At 39.1% G+C, this 14,366-nt stretch overlaps 2 protein-coding genes across 4 annotated transcripts in view; one reads left to right on the plus strand and one right to left on the minus strand.

Moving 5' to 3' along the window:
- KIF18A (kinesin family member 18A) overlaps positions 1-7,567 on the minus strand; it is a 70,640-nt gene extending 63,073 nt beyond the window's left edge. For both annotated transcript variants that reach the window (XM_081154196.1, XM_081154197.1), the window contains exon 1: positions 7,352-7,567. The gene's annotated coding sequence lies outside the window, so the exon portion shown is untranslated. The remainder of the gene's footprint in view (positions 1-7,351) is intronic.
- Positions 7,568-7,706: 139 nt separating this feature from the next.
- The window catches only part of METTL15 (methyltransferase 15, mitochondrial 12S rRNA N4-cytidine), a 136,243-nt gene continuing 129,583 nt past the window's right edge, over positions 7,707-14,366 (plus strand). Inside the window, exons 1-2 of one of the 2 annotated variants that reach the window (XM_081155750.1) lie at positions 7,707-9,903; positions 12,828-13,114. In XM_081155750.1, the coding sequence (XP_081011876.1) occupies positions 12,845-13,114 (270 nt within the window). In that variant the 5' untranslated portion in view covers positions 7,707-9,903; positions 12,828-12,844. The remainder of the gene's footprint in view (positions 9,904-12,827; positions 13,115-14,366) is intronic. The other variant, XM_081155751.1, reaches the window with a different exon arrangement.

The following is a 14,366-nucleotide window of genomic DNA, read 5'->3' on the forward strand; positions in this document are numbered from 1 at the left end:
CCCAAGGCCCTTCATTACCTTGATATAATTCTGAGAGATCCTTTTCTGTTCATTCCCATGACCCAAACTAAAATAGTGCTGGGGCTGTTGTAAAAATATCAAAGCTAGCCCTGGCCAGCGTGGGTAAGTTGGTTGGAGTGTTGTCCCATACACCAAAAGGTTGCAGGTTTGATTCCTCCTGAGGACACATACCTAGGTTGCCAGTTCAGTCACCAGTCAGGACATGTACAGGAGGCAATCTATCAATGTTTCCCTCTCACTTTGTTTCTCTCTTTCCCCCTTCCTCTCTCTCTAACATCAATAAAAATATATTAAAAAAAAAAAATCAAAGCTAGAATTTCTGGGTAGCCTACCTGTGATTGTATATGGTTTAGCTTAAGTGTTTAAGTGTAAGACCAGGATTTAATATTTCAGGGAAAGAGATGTATCATGGTTTTGTACATGTGTACCATTTAATTTTTTGTACTGTGACATAATCCGATCACTCTCACTGCCGTGTAGATAACATACTATAGGGAATAGAGATTAGTTAGGTCATTGAAGCAATATAGATAAGAGATGATGTTGTCAACTCAGAATAGGGTGGTGATCAGATTCTGAGTATACTCTAAATACTCAGCAGAATTTCCTGATAGACAGATGTAGGGTATGAGAGGAAGACAGGATTTAAGAATTAACTCCAAAGTTCTTGGCCTGAGTGTTGGAAAAATGGAATAGCCATTAACTAAGGTGATAATAACAGAGGGTAGAACAGGAGTTCAGTTCTGGATATCTTAAATTTGAAAAGGTTAATAGGCATCCAAGTGGAAATGTTGAGGCAGTTGGAAGCCAAGTTAAGAAAGCAAAGGCTGTCTTCAGAGTGTTAATGCCATTTAAAACTTTTAAAAGTAAAAGTTTCAAATGGAATTAAGATATGGGGACACCTTTAAATCAAGGAGGAGGGAATGATCAATTGAGTTAAGTACTGCTAATATGTTCAATACCTAAGAAGTAACTATGAGATTTAGGCCAATGGGAAGAGCAATTTTGGGGAATGGTAGGACAAAAGCCTGAAAGGGAGAAGATTCAAAGAGTGAATTAAAAAACTACTACTGCAAAAATGAGCAAAGAAACGGTGTAGGTGGAGGGAAAGAGGGGTTAAAAGAAGAAAGTTCATTTGTTTTTTAAAATTGAAAAAATAACAGCAATGACATAGCTAAAATATGTCATAAAACCATATACTTTTGGAAAGAATTCAAATAAGGCCAAAAGCAATCTAAAAGCAGATGACAGTGGACACAGCACTCCCTTTTTAGGACTCTGTCCTTCCCCAAAAATAGAATGCTGAAGACGAAAGATGGTCATTTGGATTCTAACAGTCAGGTCCCAAGTGAATTACTACTCTGCTCTTTCTGTCTAGCCAAGTCCCACAAAGCACCTATAGTTCACTTCTATGACCTTGGTCAAGTTACTTAATCTCATTGAGTCTCAGGTTTCTCATTTGTATAAAAGAGATAATACCTCATAATACTGTTGTAAAGGCTAAAGGACATAACAGGTATTAAGAGTATTAAGGCATTCAATAAATGTCAATTTTCTTCACTATCTGTCCTCACTCATGCCTCCTACTCCCAAAGATACTGATCCATCTTTTTGTTTCCCGATAGGCTTATGATTGGCACTTTGGTAGGACAACTCTTCCTTGTTTGGAACTGACCCACCCATTAGAGGATGTTTATCATTTCTGAAGCCTGTCCATGGGCTAGTAGAATCCCACACTTCTTGTGATACCAAAACTAACCTCCATTCACATTTCTAAATCTTTTAGAAGTATTCAACAATGCTTTGGCTTCAACTAATATACTTTTTTAAAATAACAGATAAAATATACACAAATGAAATGGTTAATTAAGCATAAATAAAATAGTAGGTAATTATTTCAAAATAGACTTTAGAATCTCAAGGTTGGAAGTTATATCTTGCTAATTAATTTACCAATCAATTCAGTAGGTTAATTATTAGGTGTTAGAGCCAGACAGCCTAAGTTAAAATCTCAGCTCTACTACTGACTGGCTGTAACAGTGGGCAAATTATTTAACCTCCTTGTGACTTAGTTTCCACATACCTACTTCATAGAGTTGTTTTGAGGATTAAGCACTCAGAACAATGCCTGACACAGAGTGTGCACTACAGATGTTTGCTACTAACATTATTATTATAATATACAGTGCAGTGAGGGAAACAGATAATAACAAAATAGTGACACAAAAATGTAAAAGTGTAACTGTGACAAGTGTTATAAGTAAAGGTGAACAGTGCTATGTAAGACTATATTGGGGAATTGATACAGTTAGAAAGCTTCCTAGAGGAAGTGATGAGTTGAGAGCTGAGTGATGGGTAATTTATTAACCAGGTAAAAGAGCATTTCAAGGAGAAAAATTAATTATGCATTCAGTAAACATTTATTGAGTGCCTGCCATGTGCTACGCATTTCTCTGGGCGCTAGGATAGAGAGGGTCAGGAGTGTATGTGTGGGCTCCTGTTTTAGAGAGGGCAGTTGAAAAAAGCTTATCTAGTGGGGTGACTTCACAGAAACTGAAGTGAGGGAGTGAGAAAGCAAGCGGCTATGGCAAAAATATTTCAGGCAGCAAGTCCAAGAGCCTGTGGTAAAAAACAATTTGTGCAGTGGATATAACTGGCTTCATGGTCATTTTGCTTAAATCTTATTTCTTGTAGTTTAGTTTTAGGTGATTGTAACTTTATCTACAGCATCTAAAGAAATGTTTAATATAGCTTTGCTCAGTCCTGATATAGCAAAAGAGAAGGAAGAATGTTGCATTCAAAGATAAAACTGGAAAAGGGTGGGGCTAGATTTAGAAGATCTAAAATGCAAGGTTATAGTTTAGATTTGATTTAGAAGTTAATTAGAAATTATTGAAGGTATTTTAGAAGGTAACAGATCTTATTCAAGTAACATTTCATGGAGAAATATTGACAATTACCTAAAAGATAGTTTAAGAAGTATGGCAAATACAAATTTGTTTTACAACTTATTATAGATTTTAAGAAAGACACCAATCTTACTTTTTAAGGTATCACATTTCCCGTTTTTTCAAAACAAATGAGTGAATATGATTTTCTTAATAAAAATACCTAAGGTCAACAGAATTACCAAAATGTACAAATTTGTCTATGTTCAAATATACTGATGGGTTCAGGGACTGATGAGGCTGTTCTTACACTAACATGCAATACGTGCTTTCTTTTTTATCACGGCCCAGTAAAAGAGACGGATATCGAACTGATTCTGAATAAGGCACAGGGAAAGCAAATTCCTTAACCATGTTTAATAAGAAGGGGCAAAGAAAGGCCTAAATGTTGTTATCTGTGCAATAATGTGTTGATTCAAAAATGCTTTTCAGACGACAGTTCAATTTTGTCACATCTCCTAAGTGGTATTTATTGAATAGAATCAAAAGCACAGGCTGGTGGGATTTTGTTGTTAGGACTAAAACATTAAAGATAATCGCTTCCCACACCCTTGTTCATACAGAAGAAAGGTATTTGTCTAGTCTAGAGAGAGTAGAACATAAAAGAGTAACAGAGGCGCTAATGAAGGGGCTTTTTGTTGCCAATCTATAAAATGATAAAGTTGCACTACATGATATCTAAGGCCCTTTTCTAGCTCTAAACTTTTATAATTATTGCACATGACAAGGAATAACAGCTAATGAAGCTATATATATATGTATATATACATATATATATACATATTAACCTTTATATCCCTAACTTCTTGTAATGTACCTGGTATATAGTAAGTTCTCAAATATTTGATTAATGAATAAAAACTTAATTATAAAATAGACACAACATTTAAGAAAGCAGTTTACCCATTTAGAATAGAGACAAACACAATATATTTCTCTAACAGAATGAACACATTACAGTAGAGTACAGTGACTGGCAATAACAGGCAATTACACTGAGGACGCTGAGGCACAAGTTTAAAAAAAAAGTGCCCAATTTCTTTATATACACAATGAGGAAAACGAGATAGTTTTATGCTAATCATTGAGGGTGCTTAAATTATCACTTAACAAGGGTAACATTCAATTTTCTGGGAGTTCCACTTACATGGAACAGCTCATTGCTCTGCTATGTTTAATGAAGAGGTGTGAAAACCTAATTCTCTTAGATAATTGAGAGATAACATAAATTGGGTTGAACGGGCAAATCCTTAACTTCACCTACCATTCAACCTAGATAAAATATAAGCCAATTAAAGTTAAAGATTCACCCCCCCCAATTATATGTTAATACAATAATAAATTTTATTTAATTCACTGATTGTATGTACTGATACCTTCTGTCATTCTCCCTGCTCTAAACTCTTCAATGACTTCCCAACATAAGAATAAAATGCACTCTTTAGCATGTCCTGTAGGTTCTACATCTGGCCAGTCTACTTCTCCGAACATTTCTTCAAATGTTATCCTCCCCCTTTATTATTCTGCTTCTGTCACACTGTCCTTCTTAGTGTTCCTAAAAAAACTTCAGTCTTGTTCTGGCCTCACTGCCTTCACACTCTCTTCTCTTTGCCTGGAAGGCTCTACCTTCAGATATTTGCAAATCTGAATCCCTCAGTTCATCATTTAGATCTCTTCAAATGTCACTTTACAGAAGCTTTCCCTAAAGATCCCCTTCAATATAGTATCACTCTGCCCTTGCCTCTCCAATCCCTTACCTGATTTATTTTTCTTCTTAGCCTATAGACTAACTGGAAAATATATGTACTGTTTGGTTACATATTGATTGTTTCCCCTCAGCACTGTGAGAGGATGGTCTTCATCTGTACCCCAGAACCTAGCGTGGGGCTAGTCAAATATTTAGGATTTAATATATACTCTTTGAATAAATGAATAAATAAACTAATGCAGATTTTTCAAGATATATGTGCAAAAAAACAAGTGCAGAATAGTGGACTTGGACCACAACAATTTGTATTTTTAAAAGATACATACATATTTACCTATGCATGGGCTCTCTGAGGGAGCGAACACAGAAATTGATAATGCCAGTTTCCCCATGGTGGGGACATATAAAGGTCTGGGTGACAGGCAGGCTTACTTTCTACTTTATATTCTTTTGTGCTGTTTGAATTTTAAACAAGTCTCGGTATTTTTATCTCAAAAACAAAACAAAATAGAAAAACTATTAAATTTACCTTAAACACAATTATCATTCAATAACAGTAAGTTCTATTTTTGGAATACTTTCTCTTGAGCTCCTAGTCTACAAACAGACATGCTAAGCAGCCATTTACACGCTCCTCATTTAACCCCCGCAACAACCCTATGATACAGCTATATTATTACCATTCCAATTTTAGAGAGGAAGAAACTAGTACTAGTACAGAGAGATTAAGTTAACTGGCTGAAGTCACACTAGTGGAAGAGAAAGCCGTGGGATTTGAACATAGATTAACTAAATCTAAAACTCAAGTATTGAATTGCCATTCTTCCTGATATCAATACATGATCCTCAGAAATTTTTTATAGGAGTTAAAAAGTATATATTTGCGTACTTTTGACAGAAACCTCAGGGCCTAGTACAGGAGCTCTTCAATAAATGTTGAAATAAAACAAAGTTTATGATTTCTCTGTGCTTGTTGGGATTATCACAGTTTCTACTCTCACCAAAATATACTATTAATTGGGAACTCTAGGATTATAGGTCTATACAGAGATAATCAGTAATCATTAACAACAACGACTGTCATTTGAAGACACTTTATATGCCAGGCATTATGGTACACATTTGACATTCATCATCTCATTCGAACCTTAAAAAATAAATCATATATAAGGTAGATTCTATAACTGTCTCCATTTTCAAAAACAGAGACCTAGCTTTAGAATACGTAATTTTGCAAAGATGACATAGCTAGTAAGTGAGGAGTCAGAATGTGGATCCAGGTCCAAATCCAAAGTCAATGTTCTTAACAACTATGTTCTTTTGGAATCAGAACAAAATGCTTTCAAACAATGAAGCAGAAATGCTGCACAAATCATCTTGAGTGTGGAGTGACACAGTTATAAATTATTTCTTAAATACAACTCAAACCTGAATTAGATTCAGATTCAACCAGCAGTTTTCAGGACCAGGAACTATCCTCCACACTATCATTTATTGTCTCTAGGCAACTTAAATCTCGTTTTGGAAATAAGTTTAGTGTCAGAGCCACTGCTTCTACTAACTTGCAAGCATCAGGGAACGAATTTCACATGCAGGGAAGGGCAGCACTGACTTCTGGGCTATTTTTTCCTCCTAGTTTTTATAGAGTTGATAGCATGTAAGTCATTTTATGTGCACCTTAATTGATTCAGGATATATTTAGGACGAGAGGCACTTTTAAAATGAAAATTTTATGTACTTCTAAATACTTGTTCCATAACAGAAGAGACATCAATCACTATAGTTTAAGGCAGATAATCTTTACACCGAAGCGGCCGTTTTTATAAAATATAGCAACTTAACAACAAGCCCGAGCTACTCTTTGAATCTTATATTTTCTAGCCCCCAACGTTCATATACACCTCCCAAAATTCAAGGTGGTGGAAAAACATTAAGAACTAAAAAACCTGTAGGACGCCTGACACATCCTACCTGATTGTGAATCGTTAACCTACATTGCATAGTACACAGCAGCATTTATTCCCTTCTGGTCAAATCTCTTCCCATCAACGGCAGTCGGCCTTGACCTCTCTTTACCTGAGTGCCTAAAGGCGTCCTGCAGAAACTAAGAGCAGACGTTAGGAGGGCCGATTCCCAGCGCCGCAGGTCCCCTCCGTGCCAGGCAGCACCGTCTCCGCCACACCCGCTCCGGTCCTCAGCAGCCCCGTCGGCGGTGCTGCGGGTCTAACCTTGACGCTCAGGCCTCAGGCCAAGGTCCCGACACACGCCTGCCAGGCTAACAGCAGAATCTCCACGGACAGAAAGTTTACAAATTGGTGCACCACGGTTCCTCGTTGGAAAGTTAAGCCCGGCTACATTTACATCTGTGTCTGAAAGAAAACGCTCTGAACCTGGGGTCTGGAGGTAACTTTACACTGGAAAGTGCTGGACAGAAAGTGCTCTGCCAAAGTCTGGGAAAAGGGCCAGGACGCCCTTTAAAAGTCCGACTTCCTCAGAATTTAAGGCAGGAGATCCCTGCCCTTCCTGCCGAGCAGTCCTAGGCTACCGATCGGGGAGCCACGCGCCGGGGCCTCTCCAGCCGCTTCGTCCTTTAGTTTTCACCCCGAGGACCCTAACCACCCCCATCCCCACCCTCACCCCCGGCTCGAAGCTTTCGGGACGTTAACAAGCCCACCTGGTCTTCCACGCGTGAGACAGCCGGACCCCTCTGCTTCCAGAAGACAGGTCATCAGAAAGAGCGTCCCGAGAACAGTTTTCTCGGCGAGCACCTCTCCCTCACCTCAGACCCAAGGCAGGGCACCGGGACTCTCCATTTCGCTATCAGCCTCCCCGCGACTCAAACTCAACCAAAAGATTCAAACCCAAGCCAGCTTCCTCAGCGCCTCTTCTCATTGGCTGTCGCCTTCGTGACGCCATCACGCCGGACGCCGCCGCGGCGCGAGGCCGCTTGGCTCCCAGAGCCGTAGCCGCGCGGCTCAGCGGAAGCGGCCCCGGTCCGCGTCTCCGTGGCAACGCGCTAGGCTGCTTCCGGAGGCGGTGGCCGAGGTGGGCGGGGCTGGGCCGGAGCTGCAGGTGGGAGTGAGCCACCTGGGATTCTCAGGTCGCCTTCAGACCCGCGGGCGCGGGGCCAGGTCCCAGGGTTCAGGGTGTGAGTGAGACGGGTATGGGGAGGGGTTGGCGTGTGCCCTCTGCTAGAGGGAGAGGCGGAGCCTGTTGGGTGTGGATTAATGGGTTCTGGGTGTTTATTTTCGAAATTGACTGGTGAGGCCTCCAAGGGACAGGTCCCAAGCTCTGGAAGGTATAGGAACCTGTTCCTTCCAGCCACTTTCACTTGGACCTAACCGAGATCAATAAGCTTCAATTAATTGAAAGTTCATGGCTATTAGTTTGAGGCCCTAGGCTTCATCTCGCAGGACTCCCAGGCCTACTCCCTTTTAGTGCAGACTGTGTAACTATTTGGTGTTTGGCAGTTTTTTACGTTTCTTTCTAATGATGGCATTACAAAATAAATTCATTTAAATGTATTGGCCTAGTTCATTATTGGATGCAGTGGTTTTTTTAAGTACTAGGTTTAAGGTATTATTTCAGAATGTACGCTTTAAAAAGAAAAAAACCTGGAAAAATGGGAAATATGTTTGCTAAGATAAATTTGTCAGGACATTTTTAAAAGTATGATTTGAATTTGATTGTTGTTCTTTATAGTATTCCCATTATTGTACCCATTTATTCAGCAATTATTGATTATAGATTTTAGGGACCATTATAGCACACAATTGTGACCATATTCCTGCCCTCTTGGAGCTTATATTCTGGTGATTCAGTATCACCATGTAAATAGGATGGCAGAAGACCAGTGCAGAGTATTATAACTTAAACAATGTCTGGAAAACCCCCATAAGGTGCACATTTATTTCCTATGGAAGAAAATCAAAAGCACCATGTATTGTATATGATGCATGCTACATGACTGTTTCTGAACACAGGGTAGAGGATCAATAAAGCTATTAATTGCTGGCTCTATTACATATATCTTATCAAATGCAAGTTTTTGTGTGTGTGATGCTGAGTTTAATAATAAAACTGAGAAGCCTTTTTATTGTATTTCATATATGCACTCACTCTATAGTACTTTACCTTTGATGTCCCAGGCATTTTTATTAACTTTACATTTGTTATGTCATTTAATTTTCAAAACAACCCATGAGATGTGTGTGGGTACTATTTATTTTATTGAAGTGAAAACTGAAGTTTTCAGAAAATCCCTAAAGGGATTTTTCTTGAACTGTACAAACCAGCTAATTCAGAATTGAGTAATTTGTCTCTGAAGTACTTTCCAGATTAAGGGATATTAAGATGCTATTTTAATCGAGCGTGAAAAAAGGCATGTTTTACCAATTTCTTGTAAAACTGCATTGATCGTTGGTGACTTAGAAAGTAGAAGTCTTAAATTTCGTCATTTTTGACACACTGCAGGCTTACCCGTCTAACAGGTGTTTCTACACCTAATGTAAGTACTTATTTTACATTTAATTTTAAATTCTGCCTTACACTTGCCAGTAAGCAGTGTTCAGATGAGTTCCGTATTTTTAAGGAATGTATATTTAGTTAAAGCAGATACATTTTAACGTTATAATAAATGCTATTACTGTGCCAGCTCTCTTTAGTTTGGCAAAACATTAGGGATTATAACAGGATAAGAAACGGGCTCATTTTGTATCGAAATGAAGGAAAAAGAACCCAAACTTTAGAAACACACAGCGCTAAGGAGACAGCAATCCCCACATTTAAAGAAGCTGGTGCGTAACTAATTTCCGTGTTATTTGGACAGAAACATTTCACATAGGTTCACAGTACAATGAAAAGAGTGCAGACCAGGATAAAAGGGAAAGTTCGATTTAAAGTTGCATCGGACATTAAAAAGAAAAAAGAAAAAGCGAAAGCGAATTTAAACCTGGCAATGGCAGGGTTTTATTTTCCACCCCCGCCCCGCGAAGGAACGGAACCCCGATTGGAAACTGCAGCGCCTGCAAGACCCTCCCGCAGCCGGGGGCTGGAAGCGGCGGAACGGAAGGCGCAGGTTCCCGGGTTGCTGGGCCGGACCTACACCCGCTCTGTCCGTCCGCCCAACTTCCCCCCCGGGCTGGGACCGAGGCGGGCGGCAAGCGCAGGTTCTCCGGCCCCGCAGTGGTCGAGCTGGAGGCCCACTGAGAAGTCTTCGAGCGCCAGGTGAGGAGAAGGCGGCCGAGCCCCGCGAGCCCGCGGGGCGCTCGCCCCAGGCCTTCGGGGGAGCCGCACTCGCCGGGACAAAGGGAACACGTGCGCGCTCCCGCCCCGCCCACTTCCTCCGCCCGCGCCTCGCCGGCCCGAGTCCCAAGTTCTGAGCAGGTTTTCCTCGGCCGAGGGCAATTCTTAGGCCAAAGGGTGTCTTTTCCCCTTTCCGCTGGAACTTTCACTGTCGCGGCGGGCCGGGGCCAGCCGCCAGGCCGGATTTTGGCCTCAGGAATTAAGTTCTCAAAGTTTTCCCTGCGGGAAAGCTGGCTGCCGGGACGGTTCTCGGTCGTTCCCTGGAGAGAGCCGCTTTCTAAGGCAGCGCTCTCCCTTTGTGGTCCCACAGCTGAGGCAGTAACCTGCCCAACGTCGTGGTCTCCACAGCAAAACCCTACTTTGCTGGCAGGGAAAAGTTGAAATGACTTAGGAAACCACAGGTTTGGCCCTACGGGCCAGGTTTCCGACGGCCTCCTTCCCCGCTGTGACCCGAGGGTAGGTGAATTGCCTCCAGGCATTCAGGGTGGCCGGTTCTTAGCCCAGGGCTGGAGCTCCTTTGGGTTGTCCGGTAGGAGACTGGGCTGCAGAGGACAGGGAAGGAGCTCTCTTTGGATCTTGCCTCCTTGCAAGGTGTTCAAGGAAACAACCAAGGAGGAAAGTTATTGAGGGCCTTACTCCATGTTAACCCATGTTAGTAGCCGATTAGTGCATAATAAAATCTTCAGGCTTTGTACATTGGACATAGTTGAGTAAATAGGTGGAAGCTGAATACAGAAGAAAAGAATTAATTGCTGGCATTAATTTATGTCACAGGCAGCATTTTTGTCTATCCTACTTGCTTTTTCCCATGTGGTTCTGATTCCTATGTTGGAATTGATGTTTGTTTGATTTTTTTTTTAAAGTCATCAAAATCTGGACATACAATTTAGATTGTTTCAATACTCCACATTGCACTATTTAGACCTGTACATTGTATATCCTCTGTTGGGTACCCCACAGTATACTGTATTCCCATGTGGAGTAGGACCAAGCAATAGGATATTGGCTCCTTAAAACACACACAAAAGAGTGTAATTCATGAGGTTCTACACTACGTAAGCAATACAAAGTACCATTCAGTTACATAAGTGTATGAAATAGAGCCCGTGCATTCTATGTAGCATACAGGTTAAAATTATAGGCTCTGGGAATAGAATGCTGGAGTTACACTTCTAACTTCATGGCTCTTAAGCTTTTGGCACAGTGTTTGTTTTCCTCATCTTTAAAATGGAAAGAATAGTTCCTACTTCTAAGTTGTAAGGATTGAATGAGTTAGTACATGTGGTGGGCTTTGAAATATAAGTGGTACTTAGTAAGTGCCCAGTAAATGCTAGCTTTATTTTGAAAAATGTTAGAAATACTAAACTAAAGGGTAGCTGAGTTTTCTTTGTATACATTTTCTGGCAAACATAAAGCACAATTATTTATTTGGCTAATTTGTCACTGCTGAACAATCAAATTTTATTTAAAACACTCATTTCCAGTCTATTTTTTTTTGTCATATATTTTCTGTTCTGCGTTTGCCACATAATTCTGTGTATTATGTGTTTGGTAAAGTTTACATGTTATCCTCAAGGTAACATCTTGTTGATATTATATTTATATGATATTAGATATATAGAGATATATTTGTAATTTTTCTCTGATCATTATATGTGATTAACTTTTCTACGTTCTTCATTTTCTATTGCAAAAATGAGGGAAGGCATATTTACGCAGGATTTATGTTTCTTGAAGGATTTTGAGAAAGTGGTTTTTTGTAGGGCCAGTCAGGTGAAATTTCCTAAAGCAAACTTTGATAAAAAGGTTAATTCTGTAGAATCTGGAATTTATCCATCCATTTATCTTCTAAAATACATTTATTAAGCACCTAGGGCACATCTGATTTTGTGGATATAAAGGTGTGGGCTTTACTCTTAAATTATTCGTAATACCTGAGGAAGGAGGAGTAGTGTTACTGTAGTATGTTGTATCAAAAATGTTGTGTTTCCAACCAATTGGTAAAAAGCATAATGCTTTCAAAAGATCTCCTGTTAGTGTATTTACATTCCTTCTGCGTTTTAAAGAGTTACATACTGCAGAATAAAATGGAGCTAGTATGAACAAATAGAGGCTGTATCAACTTTTTATTTGTTTGTTTTCAGGGGGCAAAGGACAGATAGTTAAAGGTGGGTGTGAAATGACAAAGTGTGCTCAGCGGAGTGTTTATAAAGTTTTAGTTTAGATTGAAAAATACATCCTGAAATAGGTCATGGTAAAAATGATCTCAGAGATTATTCATGTCAAGTTTGTAAGATTTTTACCTTACAGGGACACTGAGCACCTCCTTTTATTTTTGGGTGTACACACATAGTCTTTTTCCAGGGACACTTTCTCAAAGTTAAATTGAAGGTGAAGATTTGGTATTATGAGAAAAACAAATAGAAGATCTTGAAAGACCACCTACACCTAACGTAGGATATTTATAATCCCTTCAGTCATCCAGATATCTTTCTCAAATAAACAGTTCAAATGCATTAAACCCATTCTTTAGACTGTATTAAAATTCAAAAAAGTATATTGCAGAGAAATGACAATTAAATAATCAGTTTTCACATTTTTGATGGTTAAAACATTAAAGGTCTTTGAGCTAATTAGGTCACATTAAAAATTACATTTTCAAATTGTTTCTTGGGTTGTTTTGGATTCCTTGCCTTGCATAAGGAGATTAGTCACCTTCACTGGTTTGTGATGATGAGACTTACATTTTTTTGTGTTAAATATTACTTATTAATTTGCTTTCCCCTAACTATTATAACATTCTTTTTAAAAATCCAACAATCATGCTATTTAAATTTTTTTTCTAGATTTGTTGACCTACAGAATGCTTCGATCCCCATACTTTTGTAGAACCTATAAAGAATTTCTTTCATGCTGGTTGGAAGCTGGCATATTTAATTTAGGTGTCTGGCCAAAAAAGATACATGCTACAGCAGAAAGATATGATGACTATGAAGCCCAGGAGCTAACAGATCAAACTGGAGCTCGAGAGTTTCACCCATCTCAAGACAGAGATTCTGAAGCTATGACTAAATTGCATACTCCAGTAATGGTGGATGAAGTTGTTCGTTGTTTGGCACCACAAAAAGGGCAGGTAAGTTGATTTGTTGTTTATTTTTCAACGCTTAAATTGAGATATAACTTACTTATCTTAATAGTCACAATTTTAAAGTGTATGACTCAGTGGATTTTAGTATAATCACAAGATTTTTCAGTCCTTACCACTGCCTAATTGAGGAACATTTTCATCACTCTATCAGAAAACCCCATACCCATTAGCATTCACTCTCTATTGTCTCCCTTCTTTTTGTTCCTGGCAACCACTAATCTATTTTTTGACTTTATGGATTTGCCTAATATGAACATTTTATATAAATGGATTTACACAATATATGGCCTTTTGCATCTACCTTCTTTTACTTAGCATGTTTTTCAAGGTTCATCCATTTTGTAGCATGTATCTCTAATTTATTTCATTTTACCCCTGAATCATTTTGTTGTATGGATATGCCACTTTTAAAAAAATCTGTTCTTCAGTTGATGACATTTATGTTTCCATTGTTTTGGCTACTGTGAACAATGCTGCTATGAACATTCACGTACAAATTTTTGTGTGGACAGTGTTTTCAGTTCTCTTGAGTATATATCTAGGAGTGAAATAGATGGTAGGTAACTCTATGCTTAACTTTTTGAGAATCTGCCAAACTGTTTTCCAGAGCTGATTAGTTTTGTCAGATAACTGTTTTAAAAGAAAAAGAACATTAGACTGGCTAAGTGGTAGGGTATGGAAACTGAATTCTAGTTTATCTTTTTGAGAATTTTAGTATCTTTTCAGGAATCACTGGAGACAGAAGTAAAGATCTGAATTCTTCTCTGTTTTCTTAGACTGTGTGTGTGTGTGTGTGTGTGTGTGTGTGTGTGTATGTGTGTGTGTAGAGAGGGAGGGGGAGAGAGAGAGGGAAAGAGATACTTATTTTTAAGGAATTGATTCACATGATTATAGAGGATTAATAAGTCCAAAATCTGCACAGTAGGCTGGCAGGCTGGAGATCCAGGTAAGAGTTGCAGTGTGAGTCCAAAGGCAGCTTGCTGGCAGAATTCCTTTTTGTTCCAGGAGGTCAGTCTTTGTTCTATTGGCTTTTCATTTGATTAGAGAAGGCCCACCCACATTATGGAGGGTAATCTGCTTTACCCAACCCAAGAATTTAAATGTTAATCTTATTTTTAAAAAAAAATTTCACAGAAACATCTAGAATAATGTTTCACTATCTGGGCACTGTGGCCACCAAGTTTACACATAATATTAAATCATCACACCTGCATTATTTATAATGTTGCTGGCTGCA

Source organism: Miniopterus schreibersii, assembly GCF_964146895.1.
Source record: "Miniopterus schreibersii genome assembly, chromosome: 12".
Taxonomy (NCBI): Eukaryota; Metazoa; Chordata; class Mammalia; order Chiroptera; family Miniopteridae; genus Miniopterus; species Miniopterus schreibersii.